We start from the raw sequence: 21,072 nt of genomic DNA, 5'->3' as shown, positions 1-21,072 counted from the left end.
TTTACATAGACCACAGAGTGTGTGTACTAGAATGATACATTTCAATAACACAGTTCAAAGATAACACTCCTCTATATTTCATTTGCTGCTATTAAGTAGCCTTATTGAGGACGGGATAAAAGAGTTTTTAAATCTATTACGCCTCCAGCGTGGGGCCCTAAACCTCCTCCCTGATGGCAGTAACTGGAACTCCCTGTGTAACACGTGGGAAGGATGGCATATGATCTTGTTGGCCAGCCGTAGAGGAGCCTGCTCATAAGTGGACTGCAGGTGTGGGTGTTCCTGTACACCTGTTATCTTCCATGCCGTCTGCATAGAGACCAACCAACTTGGACCTTAATTGTACAGACAAATTACTGTACCAAGCAGCGATGCAATATCTGATAAGACTCTCACAAACAGCATGGTAAAAAATCAACATACATTTTTGTTCTACACCATGAACTCTCAATCGCCACAAGAAGTGCAGGCGCTGTTGGAGTCAGGCTTTCCTGCAGAACATTGGAACAGGTCGATCCATGTCACGTTACCTCCCAGTGGTTTTAGTGTTGTTGCTTTTTTTTCTTTTATCTTGGATCCCCATTAGCGGACGCATAACGCCAGCTAGTCTTCCTGGGGTCCATGAAGATTAAAAGTGCATTCACATAAAAGTACATTTACATATATACGTCATATAAGTTACACTTTGAATATATGAATACATAAATAAATACAATTACATCACTCCACTAACCCCACCCACATCATTACATCAGCAACGTCACTATAGTGGTAATTATCACAATTTGTAACTACATTGAGCTGTATATTCCATACACTATACAGTACATCACAAAACCTATATTAAACAAACCCATAAGGAACCTTTTAGTTTCTTTTTATAACTGTTTCTGCTTGTTTCTTTAGTAATGGCATAAGGCAACCTGTTCCAGTGTACATAGAAGTTCTTTTCATTGCATTTGATCTTGGTAAAGGAATGGAAACATGAGCCCTGCTAACTTGTCTTGTCCTGTGCTCATGTCTGTCTTGGGAAAAGGTTATTTTGGAGTACAGGCATTTTGGTTGTTTAGACACAGTTACTGTATATTCCTGAATAATGTTAGTAAGTTACGTGTTAATCTGTCCTCTACTTTCATCCAGGCAAGATCACAACAACATCACAGTTCCTGGTCATCTTTGTGCAGCATTGATGTTTTGGCACAATTTGATTTGTTTGGAATCCAGCATACTTACAATAAATCTCCAATTCTTTCATCTTAGACCACAGACCTGCGAGTATGGCTCCAACTGTCCGAGAGCTCACTCCGAGGCAGAGCTGCAGGAGTGGATGATGCGTGCTGAGGAGGAGAGGGAGATCAAGTGCAACATAGAAGACCAGGGCCTCATGTGCTACAACCAACGCCTCTTGGAGGAATACAGAAGCAGCAGTAACGAAGTGTACATTGTGAGTATGAGGAGCCGCTCTGTTGGGTTTTCCTCATTTCTTAGAGGTTGTTCAGTTGGCAGCAGCATGTCTCCCTGGTTATTCTAAATCACGATTCACAATTTCAAACAGATGTCGGAACAGGTTGACGATGTCAGCGTCTCTTGTCATGAAGACTTAACCGTGGAGTGTGACGAGATCAATGCAACACTGGCATGGAACTTCCACGTTGAAACGGAGGTAAGACTTCCTGTCTGTACTGTCAATCTCGGTTTCTGGAAATCAGCTGTGGGAACAAAACCTCTGTATTATATGTTTAACCAGTACTCGAGTTGTAAAAAAAAATCAGGGGGGATGGTGGATTTGATCATATGGTGATTACAAATAATATATATAGCAGTGACCAAAACACCTGCAGAAATACTGCAGGAATGACATAGCAGCAGTTAAATGCAGCCTTCTGTAAGCTTTAAATATCCACTGGGCTTACATCAAATACATCAAAACACAACAATAAAAAACACTTTTCTGAACTTATCAATATGACTCTGTCCTTCACAGGATAAGTAACATGGATCACTGCAAAAACTCACAATCTTAACAAGAATATTTGTCTTATTTCTAGTTAAAATGTCTCATTTTAGTAAAAAAAAATGTCATTACACTTAAAACAAGACTCATCACTGGAAAAAACAACAATTTTCACATGTTTCAAGTAGATTTTCACTTGAAATAAGTAGAAAAATCTGCCAGTGGAACAAGATGATTTTGCTTGTAATAAGAAGATAAATCCCCCCTCATCCCCCCTCATCTCCCCTCATCTCCCCTCAACTCCAGTACTGTGTTTAACCCACTGGGGGACTATCTGGGCTGAAACTGAGTGCACTAAATTATCATGATTCAAGACGTGAGAGATGGTCCAAGTTTAGTAGATTGAATACATCACTTGCATGCAAGTGGGTCAGAATGTACATCAGGAGTCTCAATGCAGTTTAGGATGCATGGTACTGTGAACACCACAGAATGATGGAGACTAATCACCAAAGCTTCTCACAACAAGTCATTGCAGCTGTGTGTGACAACAGAGCTAAAACTCCCAAAGACAAAATATGAGTCTGCACCAACTGCACCCAGGCTAAGACTAATATTTACATCACACGCCGTCTTTACACCTCAACATAATTGGACGGTGACAGATCGGCCCCAAATCCAACGGTCCAATGAGGAGGCAGATGTGGTAACATGGCTTGTTCTGCAGGAGAAGAGGGGATCTGAAGTGCATCTTTATACCACCATCTCTGCGTGAAAGTGGCAACTTAAAGATTGGCTTTTTTTTTCTTTTCTGTGTGTGTGTGTGTGTGTGTGTGTGTGTGTGTGTGTGTGTGTGTGTGTGTGTGTGTGTGTGTGTGTGTGTGTGTGTGTGTGTGCGTGTGTGTGTATGTATGCATGTATGTATGTATGTATGTACTATGGATGGATGGATGGATGGATGGATGGATGGATGGTGGATGGATGGATGGATGGATGGAGGATGGATGGATGGATGGATGGATGGATGGATGATGGATGGATGGATGGATGGACGATGGATGGATGGATGGATTGATGATGGATGGATGGATGGGTGATGGATGGATGGATGGATGGATGGATGGATGGATGGATGGATGGATGGATGGATGGATGGATGGATGATGGATGGATGGATGGATGGACGATGGATGGATGGATGGATTGATGATGGATGGATGGATGGATGGATGATGGATGGATGGATGGATGGATGGATGGATGGATGGATGGAGGATGGATGGATGGATGGATGGATGGATGGATGGATGGACGATGGATGGATGGATGGATGGACGATGGATGGATGGATGGATTGATGATGGATGGATGGATGGATGGATGGATGGATGGATGGATGGATGGATGGATGGATGGATGGATGGATGGATGATGGATGGATGGATGGGAGGATGGATGATGGATGGATGGATGGATGGATGGGAGGATGGATGATGGATGGATGGATGGATGGATGGATGGATGGGAGGATGGATGATGGATAAGACAGGTAATCCCAGGAATCCCCAACCCTCAATAGTTTAGCGGTACCCTTGATTGCAACTGCTTCACATTGTTTAACTGCTGAATATCTTCTCACTTCTCATATTGTATGTGATAAACTCTTATTGTCCATGACACATGTGTGTTTAAACAGAACCAGCTTGTTCATGTGGCACTGCTGAAGCAGGAACCGGGAGCTTCGTTCAGCCTCAGCGACGACAGCTCCCTGGTGTGCGTCTACTCCTCAGGGGAGGGGTTTCTCAGAGAAGACGGGACCTACGCCATCACTGTGTCCTTCACATCCACCCATCCAGGACTGTATGAGCAGTGGTTAGTGCTGGACTTTGACGTGAGACCAGTGCTCCTGAAGAAGCTCAGGGTCAGGGTAGGCCAGGCGTCGCTGGACGACACGGAACAACCCAACTCAACTCAAGGAGTCGTCTTTCACAGTGAAGAGCGATGGCACAGAGAGAACAGGGTTATCATCCCTTGTTCCTACAGGACAGAAGAACAGGAAGAGCTCCTCAAGGAGTACAAACCACCGCATATGAACCTTCTCTACAAACCCTCCCGCAACAAAGAAAAAGCTCTTAACAAAGACAACTACAAAGAAAGGATGCACCAGTTCCTGTTCGATGAAGAGCAAGCAGAGGACGGTGTGGTTTCAAGGTAAGTTGCTCCGTATTTCACTGTACAACCCTGAATCTTTGCAGACAGTTTGAACCTAAAATGTTTCATGTTCTATTTCTTTCCTTTCACCTTTTTGATAGCACTAAATATCCCTGACACAGGATTTTTTTTGGAATGTGTTGCTATTCTGAGATTCAGAAGTGGATGCATATTAACATATTAAATAAGCTTCATAAGAAGAAAAACATGTGATATCTTGGATTTGTTCTGTCTGTAAAGAAAGAAAAGCACAATGAAATGTAGGAATCTGTGTTTTATTTCCATTTGTATTAAAGATACAGTCAATCTCTTTGTAATTTGTAGTTTAACTTTTACATGCTTCTTTCTATTTACAACAATGTTCGTTTTTCCTCATTTATGTCAGACTAAATGTTTGTGGAGAAATTACAACGATGGAGATTCTGGACAACCTGATGTCTGGCATGGCGATCGCTCCCCAGGGGGAACTGTTCTGTGCCGTCCCTGTTCCCTGTAACCTCACAGCTGACAGTCCTGAGGGACTGGTACTGAAACGGAGGATCCAGTCAGCCCTCATCGGCCCGCTCAACTCAGACGCTCCAAACTCCAAGGTCTACGAGGCAAGAATCATGCCCCACCACACGAGCAACAATCAGATGTTTTTGCATCTCTCCAAACAATGTTGCCATGATCTTGGGCTCAAACACAACGAATCCTGTCCAATGGAAGTGCAGTTTCAGCTGGAGCGCCACAGCTTCTGCACCATGCACAAGGCTGTGGATCTCCTTCCTGATACCATTCTAGTTCTACCAGACCTCGGCGCCTGTGGAGTTCCCCTCACTAACGCCAAGTATGAGGGCTTGAACACAAAGCAGCAGTCAGCTCTTGAGTTCATCATGGGAAACGTTGCTGGGAAAAAGACTGTGGCACCTCTCCTGATCTATGGACCCTTTGGAACCGGGAAAACATTGACTCTTGCTACAGCAGCCAGAGAGCTATGTAAGAACGTCCACAACAAAGTGCTGATTTGCACCCATACCAACAGGTAAGACGTCCAGTTACTAATGCACTTGTAAAAATGTTCTTTTTTCTGTGGCCACGTACCAACAGCTCTGGATTCGGACTAACACTTTTTTTTTATTTTGTGGGCAGTGATACACAGTACGGTCCAGAAGTCTTTGAACAGTGGCAGTTCCTACGTTTTTGCCTATATACATTTAGGAATTATAGCTTTTTAAGGACAGTAGCTGCATTCTCAAGGGCTCAAAAGTATTTTGACACATAACTTTAAAGTGAATTGTCCAGTTGTGGTCTATTGTTTCATTAGTCCAAGATAAAAGAAACGGATAAAAGATCTGGAGTTGATATCAGGTATGAAGTTGGTATTTGGCAGCTGTTTGACTGGCGCTCCCAATAGAGGGTATGCATTGACGTCACTTTCCCACTGGACCATATCCCCTTAAGGCTGAATTAAGGTTCTGCGTTAAACCAACGCAGAGCCTACGCCGTTGCCGTGACGCCGTCGTGAACCCTTCGGACTTCTCCGTCACTCCATTTCGCCGCGGTGTAGTACCCCCCCAGAGCACTAGTTGATACTTTGTTTAGCTTCCGGCTTTTCTGGTCACAGTGAATCAAAGAGATAAGGACAACTATTGTGCAAAAAACCAAAAGAACCCCAAAAAAAAAAAAATCACACACACACACATGAAGAAAAGAGTGCTGAAAGTTCACTACTGCTTCACGAACCAGAACCGGAAATGCGTTGCTACCAAGCAAACCAATCACAGTCCTCTCGGTCTGCGTTGGGTCTGCGTTGGGTCTGCGTCTCCTCGACGTGTAGTTACATTTTTTGGGAGGTGCACGTCAGACTACGGAGAGACTCCCGCGTAGCCGCGTACCCTACGGTGTTGGTTTAACGCAGAACCATAATTCAGGCTTTACTCACACTGAGTGGCAAAACATCAGCAAAAATGGCTGCAACTAGTGGAGAAGATGGGATAACTTTCTTGTTAGAGGCACACATTTGTCACACATTTAATCTGTCTTTAAATGTGGGATAGCAAGACAACGTGAGGGCCCTCTTGGCTCTTCTACTTGTGGCACAAACCACAAGCACTTAAAATGGTACACAAAATTATTATTAGCAAAGTAATGCATTCTCTTCAAGAAGTTTACATGTGCCATCTCTGTGTTTCAGTTCTGCAGATCTGTATGTCAGAGTTCACTTTCATCAATTCATCAACGGGAAAAATAACGGATTGAAGCCAATTCGAATCAAAGCAAACAAACAAGGGAGTGCGCTGAATGCCACAGATGAGATCACTCTGAAATACTGCCTTCTCTCCAAAGATAGATGTGCCTTTCAGCTGCCTACAAAAGCTGTCCTGGAACGCTACAACGTAGTCATCACTACCACAACCATGGCAAAGTGTTTTCATGATCTGAAGCTAGCAGAGGGCTACTTCACCCACATCCTGGTTGACGAGGCCTCTCAGATGCTGGAATGTGAAGCTTTGCTGGCTCTTGGTCTCGCTGGGCCAAACACCAGAGTTGTTTTAGCCGGCGATCACATGCAAATGGGACCTCAACTGTTCTTTGTGGATGATGATCAACGTTCCGATTACACACTCCTCACCCGCCTGTTCCACTACTATCAAGGCCAAAGGTGTGACACTGCTGAGAGAAACCGGATTATTTTCAGTGAGAACTACCGCTCAACTAAAGAAATTGTTGAGTTTGTGTCATCCCAGTTCTACGTTGGTAAAAATGATGTCATTCAAGCAAGCGGGGATGTCCCACCTCCTGCTAATGGCCATGCCCTGAAGTTCTGCCATGTCAGGGGGGAGTGTGTCTTCGACTCCATGTCTATGTCTTGGTACAACGGACAAGAGGCTATGAAAGTGGTTGAAGCTGTGAACCATGTTCTCCAAGACTGGCCATCGACCTGGGGACCCAAGGACCCAGGATCCATCTGTGTCTTGTCAGAGGGTTGTCAGGTACAACTTTGGTTTTTACTCCAACTATCACAGGACTCAAACACACACCACTTATAGTAATGGTACACCAGGGTAGGATTTACAGATAAGAACATAAGAGCTGTTGCTCCTCCTTTGCTTAAAATGGAGCTATGTTGTATATAATCACATTAAACTGTAGATTGTTCTGTTTGCTTTATTGGTGTTGCTTGGGAGGGGGGATGTATAAAAGTTCAACTTTGCTAAAGGCAGTCCAGGTGCCTCTTTCATAAAATCTGTGAGACTCCATAAATCTGAAATTAACTTAGGGTGCTTTCAGACCTGTGACCCGTTTGTTTTGTTCCGATTCAGGGGCTAAATCGATACAGTTGTTTCGTTTCTCGTTTGTGGCATTTGTGTTCACAAGGCAACCGTCTTTAGCGGTTCAAAGCTGTTAACAAATGACATGCGCGAACCAACTGTTCTCTCATTGGTCAGAAATGAACGCGGAAGGAGTTTCCTCTTCCGTACCCCGGGAAAAACAAAGACAACATAAAAGTTATGAGTGAGTTGTGTCGGTTGCTGTGGATTATGTTCTCACTGCAAACGAACTGCTCCAGGTCTGGAATGGAATCGGGCTGAGACCACCTCTCCTAGGCGATCTCGGCTCGCTTGTTTTGTCCCGCATCCGAGCGCGATTGCTGTGTTCACATATACCAAACGAACCGATCTTTAGGGGGAAACGCTCCCTGTTTCGGAACAATTGCTCCAAATGGGACAGGTGTGAAAGCACCCTTAGGCCACGTCTACACATAGCCGGGTATTTACAAAAAGGGATATCTCCCCCTCTACGTTTTGAAAAATACCATCATTGACACAAACCCACATAAATAGCTGTTAAGGTGCTATGAGCTGCCAAACCTACAGGGGGCAGTGTAACGAGAAGCATAAAGTCATGCTAGCCAATGGGAATCCCGGAAAAAAACATCAACAAATGACACAAGTAACTTCCAGTTACTTCCAAGATGGAACGAGAGTCTTTCGTTTGGAGTGACAGAGAAGTGGAGTTACTTTTAAGTGTGACGTTAGAATATAAAACAAGTAAAATACAAGAAAATATTGACGGTGGCCAAACAAATTGTAAACACAGGTCGCACACATGACGCTGGTGACGTTTCTGTCTCATAATGTGACGTTCTGAAGCCAAAATGTCCGTTTCCCTCAGTTTACAAGCAAACGTGAAGATGGAGTTTTTTCAAATCTCCACTTTGGCCGGAGTTTTCAGGAATTATCATTTTTGGTGACTTTGAGCTTCGTTTTCGTGTAAACAAACGGCCAAAACGCATGAAAACACCACCGTTTTTGCTACGTGTAAACGGGGCCTTAGAATCAAGTGGTAATCTGCCAATTTCATGACAGTCACTCATTGGCCACTTTATTAAATAGACTCACTACTTTATTAGCTACACTAGGTGTAGCCAATAAAGTGGCTGGTGAGTATTGTTATGACATACGTTCCACTTATCTGAGTTCGTATTGGGGGTGGCAGACAGGCCCAGATCTCTCGAGCCACATCCTCCAGCTCTTCTGGGGGAATATCGAGGCAGTCGAAAGGCAGCCAGGGGATATAATTAACCCAACTTTTCCTGGGTCCGCCCCAGGGCCTCCACCCAGGGCATGCCTGAAACACGTCCCCCGCGAGGCATCTACAAGTTTTTCTTACTAGATGCCCAAACCACCTCAACTAGCTCCTTTCAAAGTGGTGGAGCATTGACTCTACTCTTAGGGCCCGATTTACTAAGATCCTAAATAAAGAGTACTAAATTGCGTGTGCACTGAAAAAGTTTGCGCGTGCTGTTGTTGTGTGTTTTGCGGGTGATCAACTAAGAATGCGTGCGCAATTGATAACAGGTGCAAACCTCAGTATTTAAATGAGGTGTTGCGTGTCTTTTGCGAGCGCAAACTTTGCGCCATGGAGAGTCTGGATGGAAAGCAGGATAGTCGCAAGCGCAAAATTAAATTTGACGAGTTGGAGTTAGAGATATTAGTGGAAGAGGCAAATTGTTGTGCCGTATTCAGCACCCCTGCCGTGAAAAGCACCCCCTCGTATATTCAATGATAAGTAGACCAAGAAAAAAAACAACACACTGACACTTCAATATATTTATATATACACACTCACACAAACACATACTTAAGAGTTTATATTATATATATTTACAAATATTATGGAAAACAACACAGTAAGCAGGCTATTAATTAATGACATCAATAACCATTTACCATTTATTTTTGTTATCTGTGACTGTGATTGTGGGAAAGTATGACTATTGTGGAATCCATGAGCGCATTTAAACATGAATCATTAACACAAAACTGGACGCTACGTGACACAGAATGAGAATATAATTTTTGTCAGACGAGGGGGTGCTTTTCACGGCAGGGGTGCTGAATACTGCACAACACCGGGGTATGACTGCAGAACAAGTATAGGCGCACAAGTAAGAAACACTTTTTTATCCATGAAAACACGTGATTTATTTATTATCACAAATAAAAAAATGAATGTGCCTCCTGTGGCAACCTTTTGCTGAATAATACTCGATTTAACATTCAAATAAAATATTTCTCCTTTTGCATGTGGAGATGCTGGGCAGATTAGCACCTTCCTTTCGAACGTATTAAATACAGACGCAATCACAATACACGCAACTACTTTCAGGCTTGGTAAATCTCATTGCGTGTGGTAAATTAACCTATTTGCATTTTCCCCTCCCAGTATTTAGCGCTCTCTGGCGGTTACGCCCCATGTTGATTATTCATCAGGGCAAAAGTACAAAATGAATAGCGTGCGCTATTCTGCGGATTTCAGAGACGCAGTCGTCTTTGCACGCCGTTAGTAGATCAGCTGGCACATTGGTTTGCGGGTGATGTCAAGTTTGCACAGGTTTTTACGCACGCAAACCTTTAGTAAATCAGGCCCTTAGTCCCTCTGGAAAGGTGGAGCTTGTATCATCTTTAAGGCAGAGCGTGCCTGCCAGCCTGCAGAGGAAACTCATTTCAACCACTTGTATCCACACTCTTGCCCTTTTGGCCACTACTGTAGACCAAAGGTGCGAGTGGAGAGTATTGCAAAACAGACCAGAATAGAGTCCACATCAATGCAGATGCCACATTCCAACTATTCCGACTAAGAAGCATTTAAAGGGGCTGAGTCTGATCCTCGCTGCATCACACCAACTGCTCCAAAGAAAATCCCAGCTTGATAAAGCCAACATACCCACATCATCTGCAAAAAGCAGAGATGTAAACCTTTAGCTACAAAACCGGACCCCCTTTGTCCCCTGGCTGTGCCTAGGAATTCTGTCCATAAAAGCTATGAACTATGCACTATCAGTCCCAAACATCAATTCCTGATTTGCGCTTGGTTATGGCTCATTTTCAAGGCAAGGCAAGGCAAGTTTATTTGTATGACACATTTCATGTACAAGACATTTCAAAGTGCTTGTCGAAAAAGCCTGATTTTAGAGACGAGTCAGAAGACAAAGTCACTGTCATACCATGGAGTCTGTAACCCTCTGTTTTCCATCAATCATGTGGACAGAAAAGCACATCGACTTCATGACTCCATCCATCAATCCATTTTCCATACCCGCTTTATCCTTTGCAGGGTAACGGGGGTCTGCTGGAGCCTATTCCAGCTAATTTTCAGGCAATAGGTAGGGTTACACCCTGCCATCGCAGGGGCACATATATACAAACAACCAGACACACTCACACCTACAGGCAATTTAGAATCATCAATTAACCTACTACACATGCTTTACGACTGTGGGAGGAAGCCGGAGTACCCGGAGGGAACCCACGCAAGCACGGGGACAACATGCAAACTCCACACAGACAGACTCCCGTTGGGCCAGGGAGTTGAACCGGGAACCTTCTTGCTGTGAGGCAACAGTGCTAACCACTAAGCCACCGTGCTGCCGACTTCATGACTCCAGATTACAAAATACTGAGTTTGGTTGTATGAAGAGCACAGCAGTCTGCCGATGGTGTTTGTCATGTCAGTGGCTTTGAGATACAGTAGCTTAAAACAAAACTGCACCAGTGTGGATGGAGTCTAAGGTTTTCAACATGCGTGTTTTAACACACACACTATCAGAGTTTTAAATAATCCATTTTCTCTTTTGTTTTTTGGGGTTCACAGGTTCAAATAATTAGAAGAGAACTTCGAAGAAGCCGCACTAAGGTCAATGTTGAAAATCTGGCAAATGTTCAAGGTAATTTTGATCCACACACTCATGCATATCCATTATATCAAACATGAAGGAAAGTTTCAGACTGTAAACAGTACAGCTATCTTAACTGAGCCATGTTCAAGCAAAGGGGTATTTAGCAGGATGCAGTTACTAACACAAAACACTGAGTAATCATAAATCATTTATCTCTTCGCCAGCATTGCTCATTCTGGTCATCCCCCTCAGTTTTCAGTTGAGCACTTGCAGCTTTGTTTCACTCTTGCATTTCCCGTCAGGAACATTCATCATTACCAATCCCCAGTTCATTTTTAAGCCTATCAGCCTCTCTGCGTGGCTTCCACCGGTTTACTTGTTACTCTGCCTTCTAAAGTGAACACCTTAAGTGTGTAAAGTGTAGTTTATATACAGCCTTGGAGGCAAGGCTCAGTGAGTAAGAGGCCCAGTTCTGCCAACAAGCTGTAGTTTGGGAGTCACAATAGCTAGCCAGTCTAAAGTAGTGTGAGACCGGCCTTGGGGAGACGCTGTTTCCCGTTCCCTTGAAGCTCCCGAGCAGTCGGATAGGTAGGCCATTCCTCCCCAGGTGTGACCTTTTGAAAAAAGGTCATATGAATTTCACTCTCCCTGGATGGGGAGAATGCGTCTATGAGTTGAGGTGTCGTAAACCAGGCTTGGATCACTACACTCCCAAGGGCGTAATATCCAGAACCACAGCATTCATTTGTATTGTTATGCTGATGATACAGAACTGCATTTGTCTTTGAAGCCAAATGAAACAGAACCGTTAGCTAAACCTCAGGAATGTCTTAGGGACATCAAGGACTGGATGTCCGGAAGTTTTTTGCTTCTAAATTCTAAAAAACAGAAGTTATTATTTTTGGTCCCAAACACCTTAGGAAGCTGTAGGAAGCCTAAGTGTTATTTTCGATCAGGATTTGTCGTTGAAACCGTACATTAATCAGGTTTGTAAAACAGTGTTTTTCCATCTCCATAAATATTAGGAACATCCCCCCGCAGAGTGACGCAGAAAAACTAAATCACGCGTTTGTATTTTCTAGACTAGATTACTGTAATGTGTTATTAGCAGGATGTCCAAGTAATTCTCTGAATATCCTCCAGCTGATCCAAGGAATCAGCAGGAGAATTTATTTTTAGTAAACCTCTAGTTAGTGTTAGTAAACCTTTAGTTAGTGTTAGTAAACCTTTAGTTAGTGTTAGTAAACCTCTAGTTAGATATACTTGCTGTTGGTGCTTGCGTTCGCGTCCGTTCACGTCCGTTCACGTCCGTTCGCGTCCGTTCACGTCCGTTCTCGTGCACCCCCAATTGCAACGTCGCTCGCGTAGTACGTGAGGAGAGCTCATCGTACCGGCGGTGACCGATAGGGGGCAGTAAGCAGAGCAACAGTTGAAAAAGTGATTCAATATTTAGTAGTAGCGGTAGTAGCAGTAGCAGATTAGAACAACGAACAAGTTTACATGACACCATTGGAAGATGAGGAGATTATAACATTGCTTTGGTTGCGATCTCGGCAAAGGAAACGGCACCAGTGACCTCCGGGTCGTCACTAGCTGGTATCAGACCGGGACCAGCTGGTATCAGGACCAGCTGGTATCAGACCGGGACCAGCGCCACTCGCGTCCAGAGCCAGAACTGCAGGTCGCTACACGTTCAGTGTCTTTTTGAGAACGTGCACGTCGACGCGTCAAATGAACGCAGGATACGCGTGGCGGCCATGATGCGTACGTGGTCTGAACTGCAAGTATATCTGGGGCTATAGAGCTAGGCTGGAGGGGGACTGCAACATGATCCACTGAGTGGTGCCCATCACCCCTACTTCTATCCTCTTCATCTCTTTCCTTTCTTCAGCTCAATCCACAGTTATTAATTAGAAGTATCTAATTACCATAATTGCGCTTCATTGTTCTTGTAGATTGTTATGCTGGTTGGCCCCCTTTCTTTCTCTCCTGTACCTTCCAGAGCTTCCAGAGCTGCATCCTGACCCGCAGTCCCACCCTTTCACCACTCCAGTGTCTGCTATCTAAATATGTTTATATACTTGTCTCTGTAGTCCTTCAACTAACCATCTATCAGTCATATCTAGATAGAACTCTTAGTTCACGAGCTAACCCAGCTGGTCTTCAGCAGGAGGATCCAGGTCCTGGTCCAGGTTTCTACCCCCCTTATGATCCAGGTCCTGGCCCAGGTTTCTACCCCCCTTATGATCCAGGTCCTGGTCCAGGTTTCTACCCCCCTTATGATCCAGGTCCTGGTCCAGGTTTCTACCCCCTTATGATCCAGGTCCTGGTCCAGGTTTCTACCCCCTTATGATCCAGGTCCTGGTACAGGTTTCTACCCCCTTATGATCCAGGTCCTGGTCCAGGTTTCTTCCCTCCTAAAGGGGAGTTTTTCCTTGACACTGTTTGGTTTTTCTCCCACTAGGGGAGTTTTTACCTGCCATTGTTTATGTTATGTTTATGTAATAATTGCTCGGCGGTCATGTCCTGAGCCTCTGGAAAGCTCTTTGAAACAACTTTTATTATAATAGACGCTATATAAATAATATTGAATTCAATTGAAATGCAATCACCTGGACAACTGCCACACAGTTCCCCATACAGCTGAGCAAAAACCACATCCCACCACCACAGGGTATTTAATTTATTTAATATTGCTCTTGTGATTATTTTCCAGAATTTTTTATTTTAAAAAGATAAGAGAAAAGTGAAAAATAACTATGTTTAATGTTGTTTATCTGAGCTTCTTTTTTGTTATGACATAAAGATGTATTGTGATCTGATGACTTCTTGTTTTTAAACACGAGTGCAACACTGTAATTTTACACAATTAAAAGTATTTTCATGTCTCAACAGGCAAACAGTTCAGGGTGGTCATAATGACAGCTCTACAAACACGTGACAGCCTCAAAGATGCTCACCTGCTCGGCATGCCGCTGTTTAATGATGCCCGTGAGTTCAACACTGCAATGACAAGGGCCCAGTCACTGGTGGTTGTTGTTGGAGATGCTGCGGCCCTCTCTTGCTTTGGGAAATGCTCAGGAATCTGGAAAAGCTTCATCAAGCACTGCATCAACAACAGCAGCATTGTTCCACAGCACTACACCAAAGAATTCTTTGAAAAGGACATCATGGAAACGGCAAAGTTTCAAAGAGCTGAATACGTGGATGAGAGCAGCATTCTCAGCGATGCAATTCTTCAAGAGTTGAGAGATAATTATGAACAGATGAAAACAGAATATAGTTCAGACGAAAGCAGCTTGGAGGATGATGACTCAAGTCAACGGAGGTCAGGAGAATCATATCAAATCTCAGATAAAGAAAGAGATCTACTGGAGTTGTGTGAAAAACAACCAGACATGTTCATGCGAGGAATGTTTGTCAGGGAGGCATATAACAGAGGCCATTTCATACCCTTTAGTAACCCTTCCAGACACATCAACATCCAGGGAAGAACAAATGTGGGAAAGGCATTCACTGGAGATGAAGTGGTCATCCAAACATCAAAGGTAATTGGTATCATCAAGAGAGCAGAATCATCCCGGGAACTTGTGTGCCTTCTTGAGGAAGAAGATCATAGCAAGAGAAGGCCAGATCCATCAAAAATCTTCGTCCGAAGGACAATGATCCCCATCAAAAAAAGTGCACCTAAAATATGTATTCTCATTAACAAACGCAAACGGAACTTCATTCCGATATGGGATCAAATTAATGGGTACTGGAGAGTCGCACTCTGTCGACATGTGAAAGAAGTCAGGGACAGTGTGTTTGTAGTTCAAGTGATCAACTGGAAGGAAACTTGTATGTATCCTTTAGGGAGAGTCACAAATATTCTCTCAAATGGAGGACCTCTGGAAGACCGCCTTTGGCTACATAAAGAGGAGTTTGGAATTACAGAAAGTACCTGTGAAACCACGGAAAGTGTATCCAGGATAGATGAAGATGGTGGATACAGACAGGATGAAAGAAACACAATCACTTTCAGTGTAGATCCAGCAGGATCGAAGGATCTGGATGATGCCATCAGCATCAAATACATTGGAGACCATTATGAACTAGGAGTCCATATTTCAGATGTGGCAAGCTTCGTAACCCCAGGCTCTCCATTAGATAGTCAAGCCAAAGAACGGGGTTCCACATATTACAGCAAAGGACAAGAGCCCATACACATGTTCCCCACAGAGTTGAGCACTGGACACTTCAGTCTGCTGCCACAGCAGGATCGCAGGGTAGTGTCAATGATTTTCAAGGTGAATAAGGAGGACAACAAGATTATCGGAAAACCCAGATTTCAGCTTTCTCTGATCAACTCCAATGAGCAATACTCATATGAAGAGGCAGAGGACATAATCTCTGAGAGATATCATGAGAGTCCCAGGTTTATTACAGAGGAGGATTGCCTCACAGTGGCCTACTGCTTTGCCATAGCTCAGAGGAGGCTTAGGCTTGAGGACTGGGCTTATTCTCAGTCTGATGATGAGAGACTGCCTGGAAAGCGCAAAGCTCATCTGATGATTGAAGAACTGAGTGTGTTATTTAACAAACATGCATCAGAGAAATTGCTCAATTCAAACAGAACCAGGTCATACACGCCCCTCCGCTGTCAGGCCAAACCAGACCCTGACAAGGTGGAAATATTTAAGGACCAGTGCAGAGCTTTAATACCATTGTCCTTTCATGTGCGACACAAAGTTGACCAGGATGAAGAAACCCAACACCCTGAAAGCTTCTGCATACTCACAGAAGTGTGGAAGGATATCCAGTCTGCTCTCAAAGCAAATGACACAGACAAAATGGTGGACCTTGTGGCTGCAGATGACATCCACCCTCAGCTGCAGCCGGTCATCGACCAGTTCAGACGGTGCTCCAGTAAAGCTTATGTCATCCGTTACAACTCCTCACCTGAAGCAGGTATTGGGCATTATTCACTGAGTTTAGAAAACTACACACAAGCCTCTTCTCCAATTAGGCGGTACATGGATGTTGTCTTGCAGAGACTCCTCCACTCTGTCATATGCAACAAGGATGTCCAATACAGTCGAACAGAGATCACACTTTTGTGCCTACAATTCGAGCAAAACATCAAGTCTTCCAAGGATTATGAGCAAAAGACAGAGCAAAGCTCGTATGCAGTTAGCGTTAAAAAGCAAAGTGCTTCAAAACTGGCCTTTGTTGTTCGTGCAGATCAGGAAGAGGATGGTTTTGCAGTGTCCTTTCCTTTCAACAAGTGCATATTTCCTGTGAGTCTAACCATCATGTACAGAGATTTACAGTTGGAAGACCAACCACTTCATGATGAAGTCAGCCACAACATCACTCTCAGATGGAGAAGACGAATCTACGCAGCTGATTATGTGCAACTCCACAAAGTGCTGGATAAGATGCCAAACTGTGCTCCCTCTGTTGAGGTTCCACTGACAGTATGGAAAGCTGTAATTGAGGCAATTGATGATGGAAACTTTGATGATGCCAAGTCCCTCTTAATGGATGTTGATAGAACACTACCAGATGTTCATAATGTGCCACAATCCTCTGAACCTTCTCTTACCCAAACTGACAGCAGTGCCTCCGAGGGGTGCCTCGAGGTGGCAAAGAAGAAAATCCAACACTGGGTGGATATCTTCCTCCAGCTGAAGCCTGGTGACACTGTTCAGGTCCAAATGATGTCAGAGATGAGGAGAGGTCAACAATTGCCTGCGGTTCAGCTGGTACACATCAAACAAAAGTTTGAGATCTGTGTGGACCATATCCACAGACCTATCCCCTGCTTCTACAGAGTTGTACATGAGCCTTCAAGGTTGAGATATGACAACGCTGAAGAGTATGAGCGGATCTGGGATCCACTGTGCAAGATGGAATCTTGCCACAATGCAGTGGATGAAAGTGACAGCATTATCATTGAAGACCTGGTGGTAACATTTAAGCAAATGGGGAGGAGATCGCTATCAGGGAGCTTCTTCTTACCTGACCACTGGATAGATGAATGGGCCATTGAATGCAACTTTCGTCACTGCTTTCTGTGCATACGGAAAAGAGGCCTTAAGCTGCCTTCATCCCTGGAGCACTTGGCAGTGGTGGATCCAAGAGAGTTCACATGGGTGGCCCATGCTGTCACAAGCCAAGTGGTTGAGCTGAAAGATGTTGGGATCAAGGTGGAGTTCTTCATCAATCACTTACCAATGGAAAACACTCCCAAGTACATTTTCCAGAAAGATGCCTCATTCACGGTCGAGATAATCCCGAAGTCTCTGCCTGACATGTAAGTTTGGCTTTATTGGTTTTTCATGACATCTATCCATTTAAACATCTTTTCTTTTTTCCTCTAAGCTTAAAAATTATGTGTTTTATTGCAGTCGGAAAGAAAGCGCTGTGATCAACTTAAAAAAAGGATGTGACCTTGTTAAGAACATAGCACTTGGACATCGCATTTCAAAAGAGGGTATGTACAATATTCAGTAGTCACCAGCTTTTCTTTTTATCTTCATGAATTAAAGTTTAATACAAACCCTGAATCAGAAAAAATTGGGCACTATATGTGTCACGGTTTTGTCACTTCCTGTTTTATTTTGAAGCCCATGTCTTTGTGTTTGAGTTCTTGTTCAACGTTCCTGTTTCCCATCTGCCCAGATCGTCTGCACCTGTGTCTCGTTAACCCTTGTGTATATCTAGTCTTGTCTTTCCCTTGCTCCCTGCTGGTCCGTACTGTTTCTTCACTCCATGTTTTCCTTGTGTTTAGTAGTTTTTGATTCTTGATCTTTTTTTGCTATCCTGCAAAGCAGCGCTTTCTGTTTGGTTAAATAAAACACTTTTTTGAGAGCTCCTGCCTCCTCCTCTGCTGCATCTGGGTCCTACTACAACTGCTCCCTGACAGAACGGACCAACCAGCATTGACCCAGCAGGAGAAAGTTTTGCCTTTTGGCAATTCTGCTTCCAGGAAGCAAGAACAAAAAGCCCCTGTTGGCAGGATTCACCCTTCCGGGGATCACGCCTGGCTCTAGATGGGCCCAAGAGCTGTCAGGCCATCTTCAGACAGAGATAAGAACAATGTCGGCGCCGCCTTGAGTTCTGGGGAACACGCCTGGCTCGAGGGGGCCCAGGGGTTCTCAGCCCCAGGAGAATTGACGACAGCGGCGCCAGCCCCAACCTGTTCCGGTTGGGGGGTCCCGGACGCACCTCTTCCTGTTCCCGAGGTGGTCCCGGACGCATCGTTCGCTGTTCCCGAGGTGGTCCCGGACGCATCGTTCGCTGTTCCCGAGGTGGTCCCGGACGCACCCGTTGCTGTTCCAGTGGTGGTCCTGGACGCACTTCAGCCGACAGCCAGGCCCCTGCCAAGGACCCAGAGTCCCCCTCAGCTGACGCCGAGGACCTGGTGTCCCCCTAAACTGGCCCCTCGGATGCTGTCTGCCCCTCAGCCAGCCCCTCGCCCATAGGCTTTGTGTCGTCAGAAGACATGGCAATATACAGTTTTATGTCGTCAGCGTAGCTGTGGAATTAGACGCCATGTCTCCTGATGATATCACCTAGTGGTAGCATATTTAGGTTAAAAATCATGGGGCCTAAAATTGATCCTTGGGGCACATCACGGACCAGAAAAGGGCGGGAGGAAACCCCCCCGCCAGCAACGCCCGCCCCCTCCCAGCAGGCAACAGCTCCGGGCGGGGCCCCTATAACCACGGGAGGAGGTAGCCAGGAATCCTACGGTGATGGACCAGGACCCAGCCGAGCACCAACCACCCAGCATGAGCCGAACATGCGGCCAGGAGGTCCCCACCCTCCAGGCCCACAACCCCCACCCGGCAAGAGGCCAGCCTGCCCGGAGAGACGGGGCTACCCCGACAGCCGACGTTGGCGGGCCGGCACCCGCCCCAATGAAAGCAGGAACCACACAGCCAAAGAGCCACCCGGACACGCCCAACAGCAAGGAGCCCCAAACCCAGGCTGGACAACGGACACCCATTCATCCATCCATCCATCCATTTTATATACCCATGATTACAATTTTTGAACCTTTTCGAGAAAACATTATTTTCTTACATATACTGTACATATACTGTAGCTAGTATTAGCTCTAATCAATCTAATCAATTAGCTCTAATCAAGCCCAAATACGTTTTTAAAAATGTATTACAGGTCTAAAATGCAAAATTTAGACTATATTAATGTATACAGTAAAGATGATGTGGAAAAAACATGAACTATATTGCTTCACACTGTCTGCAAAACACAAGTGTCAAAGTTAAATTATTTGAATGTTCTTTACTGCCTCAAACTCCACATATTTGGGATTGGAAATGATTGGACATTACAGCATTTTCTGTGTTTGTTTTCTTCCTGCTTTCTTTTTTGTAAACTACACTTAGGAAACTGTTATATTATCATTTCAGTCATTAACTGCAGTGTGACAAGATGGGACATCGGCAGAACAAGACTACCAGGCGGACTGCCACAGCTTAATAACAGTCAGTGTCTTGCTGTAGAGACTGCTCTAAAAAATACCTTCACTCTTATCCAGGGACCACCAGGTAAGAAAACAACCTTCTGCTCTCCCTCAGCGCTTCTCACCCACTTGGAAGGTTTGAGCTCTTCTTTTCCATTTCCTTGTTAGGAACTGGCAAGACGGTCGTAGGTGTATACATAGTGTTCTGGTTTTTTACGGTGAACTCTACGAAACAAAGAACAAAGAACAATGATGATGAAAAGGACAAAAAAGAAGTTATCCTCTACTGCGGTCCGTCCAACAAGTCCGTTGACGTTGTTGCAGGTAAGCTCTCAGAGCGCTGAATGCTTCATCTTTATTTTGACATGAACCGAATCAGCACACAGATGCTTGGTTTGTCTTTGATACAGAGTACCTGATGAAGTATAAAGACAGCCTCAAGATCCTCAGGGTCTACAGCCAGCAAGTAGAGGTGCTGGATTACCCTTATCCGAACTGCACCCTGCATTATTTCTCAAAGAATTCCCGCCAGGAGCGATCTAAGGCAGAGCTCAGGTATGCACCTACAACACCTGCTATTAAAGAGAGTCTCAGCCTCCACCCTTTACACCTGCCTCATAACAACTTGCATCAGGGGAGGAGCCAGGGTTAATACACATTAGGGATGGGATGATACGGGTAACTCACAATTCAATACTGTGGCGATATGTGGCCCACAATAACGATAATATCACCATACAGGATATCTACGATATTCGATATATTGTAAGAAATTTCATCATCTATATATATATCACGATATATGTGACTGAAAAAGAAAAAATACCCATAAAAAGGAAAACGTCTGTAGTTATGCATTTATTCAATGCCAAAATGTCATACAATGTACAAAGAGCTTCACTGCCTCCTAGGCTTGTAAATGTAAACACTGTACAGCTGGACAAATTAAAGTGAATGAACATAGTGCGGTGACAACCGTGTAAATCCATTATGTGTGTTGTAATAAAATATCGATATTTGTCGTCAGTTTATCGATTATTTATTGCAACAGAGAGCGCAACAATATATTGAAATATCGATTTATTTATTTTTTTTCCCCCACCACTACTCGTAACAGCTTGCATCAGGGGAGGAGCCAGGGTTAATACACATATTCATAGAACTCTGAAATGAGTAAAAAGTATAGCATTATGTTAATATACAAAAGTAGTTCCTCATATTTAGTATTACCATTAGGCAAATGGAATGAGCCATTACTCATTTAAC

At 44.3% G+C, this 21,072-nt stretch overlaps 1 protein-coding gene across 1 annotated transcript in view; it reads left to right on the top strand.

Annotated features, from left to right (window-relative positions):
* LOC133449051 (helicase with zinc finger domain 2-like) overlaps positions 1–21,072 on the top strand; it is a 33,789-nt gene that overhangs the window by 1,786 nt on the left and 10,931 nt on the right. Inside the window, exons 2-12 of the mRNA XM_061728154.1 lie at positions 1,261–1,444; positions 1,556–1,663; positions 3,651–4,165; positions 4,551–5,189; positions 6,342–7,140; positions 11,306–11,378; positions 14,226–17,628; positions 17,723–17,808; positions 19,754–19,891; positions 19,975–20,130; positions 20,217–20,361. Coding sequence (XP_061584138.1) covers positions 1,261–1,444; positions 1,556–1,663; positions 3,651–4,165; positions 4,551–5,189; positions 6,342–7,140; positions 11,306–11,378; positions 14,226–17,628; positions 17,723–17,808; positions 19,754–19,891; positions 19,975–20,130; positions 20,217–20,361 — 6,246 coding nt within the window. The remainder of the gene's footprint in view (positions 1–1,260; positions 1,445–1,555; positions 1,664–3,650; positions 4,166–4,550; positions 5,190–6,341; positions 7,141–11,305; positions 11,379–14,225; positions 17,629–17,722; positions 17,809–19,753; positions 19,892–19,974; positions 20,131–20,216; positions 20,362–21,072) is intronic.

Source organism: Cololabis saira, chromosome 8, assembly GCF_033807715.1.
Source record: "Cololabis saira isolate AMF1-May2022 chromosome 8, fColSai1.1, whole genome shotgun sequence".
Taxonomy (NCBI): Eukaryota; Metazoa; Chordata; class Actinopteri; order Beloniformes; family Belonidae; genus Cololabis; species Cololabis saira.
The sequence above is the reverse complement of the archived record's forward strand: the minus strand, read 5'-3'. Positions and strand labels throughout refer to the sequence as shown.